Genomic DNA, 6,346 nt, shown 5'->3' on the forward strand with positions numbered 1-6,346 from the left:
TTGTCTCGCAACATTGTTGCATTGCAAGTTGAAACACATTGTTGCGCGTATTACCACGTTTGTGACCAACTTGTCTGGCAGCAAAATACAGTGTTGCAAGTTGAGGCAACATGTTGCGCAAAGTAGACTCGAGTTCAACTTTCTGCAACAAATTTTAATTTTGCTGCTCGTATTACCACTGAGGCTACAACTTGTCTCGCAACAAATTTAAATTCAACGCTTGTGATTGGCTGTCACGAAGCGTGGCAACGAGGCAAATAAAAAAAAAAATGGCGAACGGTGAAGACGAGCATGAATTCGAAGTAGACCAGTAACTCTCGGAAAGTCATGAACCTGCCCTGTACAAAGACATCGAGGGCTATCATAGTCTTTGGGACACCTAATTTGCCCCTTCAAAACAAGCAGGAAAAAAGGCAAAAGACTTGGAAGAACTGTCGCAAAAATACCACTTTTCGCCTAGCTACCTGAAACGACACTGAGCTTCATACTGAGAGAACTTCGCTGGCACGGAAAATTAAGAAAATGACTGCCAGAAGTCGAAGTGGAACTTCGTCGAAATGCTAAATTATATTAAAGAAGGCGCCATCTTTATTTACACACGATTGACCAATCATACTTGTAGAATTCTGCAGACTTGCAACACTGTATTTTACTGCGAAACAAGTTGGTCACAAACGTGGTAATACGCTCAACAATGTGTTTCAACTTGCAGTGCAACAATGTTGCGAGACAAGTTAAAGAAAAATGTTGCCCGTATTACCGGACTTTAAAGCGGTAAAAACGAACGATAAAATCCGACGTTTCGGAGTAGTCATGACTGCATTATCAAGGAAAAATGTATGATAGATCATGCAAATTAAAGCGATTTTGGCGCGAAGAAAAAATATTGAAGTCCCCAAACATTTTATGGCTTTTTTTGAGAACTTTATTGATTGCTCTCACTATCCATGTTAGAATAATGTGTATCATTTGGTTTTGCTTGTTGTAGATATTTGCCATCAAGTAAGGCTATTCACAACACTACGAAATATGCGCCTTACTTAAGACGAAGCCACGGAGAGAAATCAAATTGCCCAGTTGAAATGAATATCTGTGCTTTTAGACTGATAGTTTAGAACATGATCCAGTAATACTAAACCAAAGATGGCTAATTAAATATGCATAAATTAGTGTGGAATGGCCATTTTTGCTGGGGGTCCCCCTAACTTGAAGGGAATAAAATATTTTTACCTACCTTTTTTTCAGTCATTTTCTCACCGAACCCAACAATTGTGCCAAGTTTGAGCGAAATCGGTGCATCACCTCCTGCCTGGTTTTTTCATGGACACACTCTAAACTGATGAGTACCGCTTTTTCTGTCGTCTTTTTCCGGCGGAAGTGAAACTAAAATTTAAGAGCTGGATTTTGACCATGTTGAATTGTAATTTAATGACGAACTGGTTGTAAAGAGGCTTTGAAATGTGTAAGGGAATAACAAAATTAGCCGTTGTGGTAAGTTGGGTTTTACATCATTTTTTTTGAACGGTTTTTCGACTGTTTTATTCGAGCCAGACTGAAAGTTTTAGCTCGAAATTTTGCGATGTTTGTTCGTGACGTTTTTACGTAACGTCACGAGCTCTGTGACGATCACTGTGGTTTGCAAAAAGCGAGGATAACAACAAAATTATAAATGTCACTGTTCTTTAATCAACGCTCCCTTCACTTCTATGTAAGATTGGTTACATCACTAATCATGAGGTGCTCTTTCCATTCGCATTCATTATATCCCTATCTGTGCTATTGTTAGCAAGTCAGTAAGTCAAAGTATATTTCCGGATAATTGGAAATGCACAAGGTTACCCCACTTTTTAAACAAGCCAATCGGGACGAACTAAACAACTACCGTCCAATTTCGGTGAACTCAGATGTGGCCAAGGATCGTTTATGATCAATTATATGCCTACCCAGAAGAGCGCGACATCATCCGTAAATGTCAATTTGGTTTCGTGCTATTCACTCAACTAGTTTTAATTTTTAGAATATCCTAGGGCCGTGGATTACCTGTAAACTAGCTTACTGGCTAAGCGTAAACCCCACGTTAAATAAAGTATGGTATCATATCGTATCTCCTTGAGGCCACAGACACTTAGACGTACGACACTCACAGCGGTTAAAGCAATGCCGTTGTTTTCTTGGATTAAAAAAAAAATTTCTTTGACACAGTTGACCACGAAATCCTCTTATTTAAGCGACTACGGCATATATGGGTCTCTTACTTTGATGATATAATAGCACCTAAAGTGGACCCGTCAATCATCTTATGACATGATAATGTCATTTGGTGACTCTCTGTCAAAGTGGGTCCAAGTGGGCCCACATGACTACTGCCACGCCCTACATTTACACAGCTTGACTCACAGGTTTGTTCTGGAAAACTTCTAGTTCAGTGGTATTTGCACCTGGAGACTGTCCCATCTTGTGTTCCATACTTGGGTGATGTTCATAATCATAGTCAATATGGACAAATGCCCTTTCAACATCAGAAAAACTCTCCAATTTGTTTTGAAGTGATTCACCAATATCGTGAGCATCTCTGAGATTCATATGTGGTGGCAAAACAATATGGGCCTCTACAAGGATATTACAGCCGAAATGATAGGCTCTTAATGTGTCAATAAACTGAATTCTGCTGTCATGATTCATACAAACCCACAGAAGCTTCTGTAACATGACTGGGCATGCAGTGTGTCCTGTTAAGCCACGGATTTGCTCTCTGGCTGTCTTATACCAGACTACAACTATGTACAGACTAATTAAAATGGCACCTAATGGGTCTGCATTACTCCATACTTTGTAACCAACATAACCAAACCCAAGAGCAAAGAAGTTGGATAAAACATCATTTCTGTGATCTTGAGCTAACGCATCAGTGGAAGGTTTCTTCACTTGCCGACAGTACACAAACAAAATCATTTTAATCAAGATAGTTGCAGCAATAATGGCAATAGTGGGAATTGAAATATCAGGTTCAGCAGACTGTTCAATTATCTTTGTTACAGATGTGATTATCATTTGTACTGAAGCCACTGCCATAATGACTGCTAACACTATAATGCTTATAGGCTCCAAGCGAGTTTTTCCTTCAGGGTAGTCATAGTAATTGGTACCTTTAATGGAACGCGTTGTAAACCACAAAACTATACCAGAGACCAAATCAATTATACTGTCTACTAAGCTGGAAATGATTGACATCGACCCAGACAGATAAGAGGCAACTGCTTTAGCAATAAGCAGCCCAATGTTGCATAACATGCTCATCTTGACAGCAATGGATACCTGTGACTCTTTACCATCTTGTGAGCTAGATTTTGGTGTTCTGCCGAAGTCCTGCACGTTTACTTGTTCAAAAGTGGCTTTGGTCTCTTCTAGTTGCTTGTAATATCGTCTTACATTCTTCTTACCAGTAACTGCTCCCGAAAGCCTTTTTTGTCTTGCTAACTTCATAATCCAATGCCTTTGATGTGCACGTTTGTTTTGTGTTCCATCAGATATGGTATTATTCTCTGGTGCAATTTCTTCAAGGGTGATGCATGAAGATTTTTGAGATATGACTTCCATATCCATGCCATTTTGTGGATCATTCAGATTTTGTAAAGAAGAACAAATGATGGTGGGGCTTTCATCTCCCATTGTGATTCAACTATTATCATTAACACCTAAAAAAAAAAAAATACAAGGGAAAGTAAGAACTAGTGCCAGACCTATGCTATTGGATACTCATGGTTCCAGCCACATTCAAACACTACATGTTTGACCAACCATATGTGGATAGCTCTCAAAAGTGCACGCTTTCTTGTTCAAGGCTGTCCACTTACTGGACATGAATTCAACTACTGAAACACACAGTGACAATATGTACCATTGCTTGCATCTAAGCGTGAACACATGATGCCAAAACATGCTCAAATGTTTGATGACCAATCATGCCACGTTTTACAACCAATTAGAGTATGTTCTGGCATCACATGTTCACACTTAGATGCAAGCGACAGTAATAGCCCTGATGTCAACCTATAAATACGAATGCCATCAACGGCAACATAAAGAACCTGTAGGATGATAATGCACAAGTAACTTTGAGAGACACTACCTTCCTCTTTTTTAGGCTTTTTCCATGCTTGAAGGACCAATAAAAACAAAGTAGAAAATGAAAGATTGCCTTGAAATGCTATCTAGAATTGATCTAAGTGACACTGCTAGCAGAGGACGGTACCTTAGTTTGAGAAGCAGGCTTTTAATAAAGAGGACCTTTCAAGAAGGGATACAAGTTACCTGGGATTCATTAGCTCCTTTGTTCCCTAAAAATGTTTCATCAAAGTTCTCATAGGTAGTAAAGATGTCCCTTGGTCCCTCAAATTAATCCAAACTATACCCAGATTTATTCCATTGAACTTAATGATTATGTTGCCTTGCTTCCTAAAACCCTGGGAGAGTGAGAGGCCCTCAATAACCATCAATAATGGATGACAGTCTGTTGCATTAACTTGGTCATAAATTTCATCTACTGTCCAAGACGAGAATTGACCTCATAATAAGCATTTTTACAATAACTGTGAAATCATTGCGTGTTCACTGGCTAATTTTTATTGTTAATAAGTGGACAGACACATGAATTTAAAATTTATGCCTTTTTTCTTGTAAAAACAAATTGCCATCAGTTTCTCATCTGTCTGTCCTGTCTTATTTGTGTATCTACTTGGCTATCGCCTCATGAATCCACAGCTACTTTGATTGTTATGACAAAATTCATGATCAATATTTGGGTGGACTCACTCGGCTGCTCCTCGTGAGTCCACAACATTTTCACAACTAAGATGACACATATTGTTGTCAATAAGAACGACATTTGATTTGTTAAGTAGTTGACCTTAAATTCAATAAAATAGTATGTTTTCAGGTGCATAGTTCATTAACAAGTACTCACAGCCCCATGGGCTTGTGCAAGTATTTTGTTAGCCATTAGAAAATTTACTCATGCTTTTTTTCCCCAAATTGCACTCGAAATCATGTGATTACCTATGCTAACAAATGACACCACAAAATGTTCAAATTTGCATCAGGGCCTTGCAGTGAGCCACTAAGATTCTACTCTGGTACTCTAAGAGATTTGACCTTTATAGCGGAGCTCTGGCAGCTCGAAGGGCTGCCAAGTGGAGTCCCATACCCATATAGGAAAGAAAAGGAAACCCATGAATGGATTTTCTCATGGTTATCATGGCTAGCAGTATTGCTCATGGGTGCATACGAACGACGACGAAGGAGTCGTGCAAGATGGCGGCCACACTCCAGCTAATGGGTTGACAGAGACATGCACCCTCGGTTTGTAGCGTCCCTCTTTGATATTGGACATCCCTGTTATTCCCTGATTTCAAACCAAAAACGACTAGGTACGAGTCTCTAAATTATGGGATAAGCAACTATTGATCCACATAGTCAGAAAGAGCACACCAAGATTCACAAAATCCTCAAGTTTGGTGTTAATCAGGCTAGTTTTGACTAAGATACGACCATTTAAAAATGTCAAAATTAACAAAGAAATGTTTGGTCATCCGGACATGGCATCCAGATGGCCATACATTTCTTTGTAAATTTTGACATTTTCAAACGGCTGTATCTTGCTTACCATTGGGTCTATTTATACCAAACTTGGGGATTTTGTAAAGCTTGGTCTGCACTTTATGACTATATGGATCAATAGTTACTAATCCCATAATTTACAATGCAATGGTCAATTGACACCTGTCAAAACAAGGTATCTGCTGACCAGTTTCAAGTGAGCATGTCGCAGGCTCAAGTTTAGAGTTCACCGAGGTCATATGTTTTTTGAAGTTGACCGCTGACCAAGTGCTGGTTTTTGATTGGATCACGGGTTCATGTTAGGTTTACTTGTTGTAAACAGGGTCAGGTTGTTTGGAGGCCAGTTAACGCTACCCAGGATTGTAAAAGTTAAGTGAAGTATAAATTTCTCTTGCATAAAAATGTTTTTAACTGCTTTTGGTTTGTGTATTTGAGGACCTTAAGATTATTCAAACTCAAAACAGAAGGCCAAACAACATAAACAGAAAGTTACAAAACTCAAGTCAAAATTCTCGCTTATCCTGGGTTAGCTAAATCGGGCTTTGAACAACCTAACCCGGTAGCTCCGGTTCTAGCCTTGGCTAAATCTATATATTAAGCTTTGATTGTTATTCGAGGACTTACAGGTTCGTTTAGCTTACTTTTGTGGCGGAAGCTGACCCCGGCCCGGGAAGCTGACACGCTTTCCGATTACCACTCGCAAAGGTGTAGTGTAATCCCCAGGGCCCAC

The 6,346-nt window shown here is 39.4% G+C and overlaps 1 protein-coding gene across 2 annotated transcripts; it reads right to left on the reverse strand.

The window, feature by feature from the left end:
• Positions 1-1,511: 1,511 nt before the first annotated feature.
• On the reverse strand, positions 1,512-6,343 carry LOC110048734 (uncharacterized). Of its 2 annotated transcripts, none has more exons than XM_089298596.1 (2): positions 6,241-6,343; positions 1,512-3,695 (listed from the first exon to the last, which is right to left on the reverse strand). In XM_089298596.1, exon 2 carries the CDS (start codon positions 3,667-3,669, stop codon positions 2,380-2,382), a length of 1,290 nt encoding a protein of 429 aa, XP_089154722.1. In that variant the 5' UTR covers positions 3,670-3,695; positions 6,241-6,343; the 3' UTR covers positions 1,512-2,379. The 2 variants fall into 2 exon arrangements, with proteins under 2 accessions (XP_089154722.1, XP_089154723.1); XM_089298597.1 differs by having other exon boundaries at positions 6,258-6,335.
• Positions 6,344-6,346: the final 3 nt, after the last annotated feature.

This window comes from Orbicella faveolata, unplaced genomic scaffold, assembly GCF_042242905.1.
Source record: "Orbicella faveolata isolate gen_17 unplaced genomic scaffold, um_ofav_v1 contig_3, whole genome shotgun sequence".
Classification (NCBI taxonomy): Eukaryota; Metazoa; Cnidaria; class Anthozoa; order Scleractinia; family Merulinidae; genus Orbicella; species Orbicella faveolata.

Bases quoted from the DNA above. Each gene is read 5' to 3' on its own strand.
- LOC110048734 (XM_089298596.1), bottom strand. From the start codon at position 3,669: ATGGGAGATGAAAGCCCCACCATCATTTGTTCTTCTTTACAAAATCTG.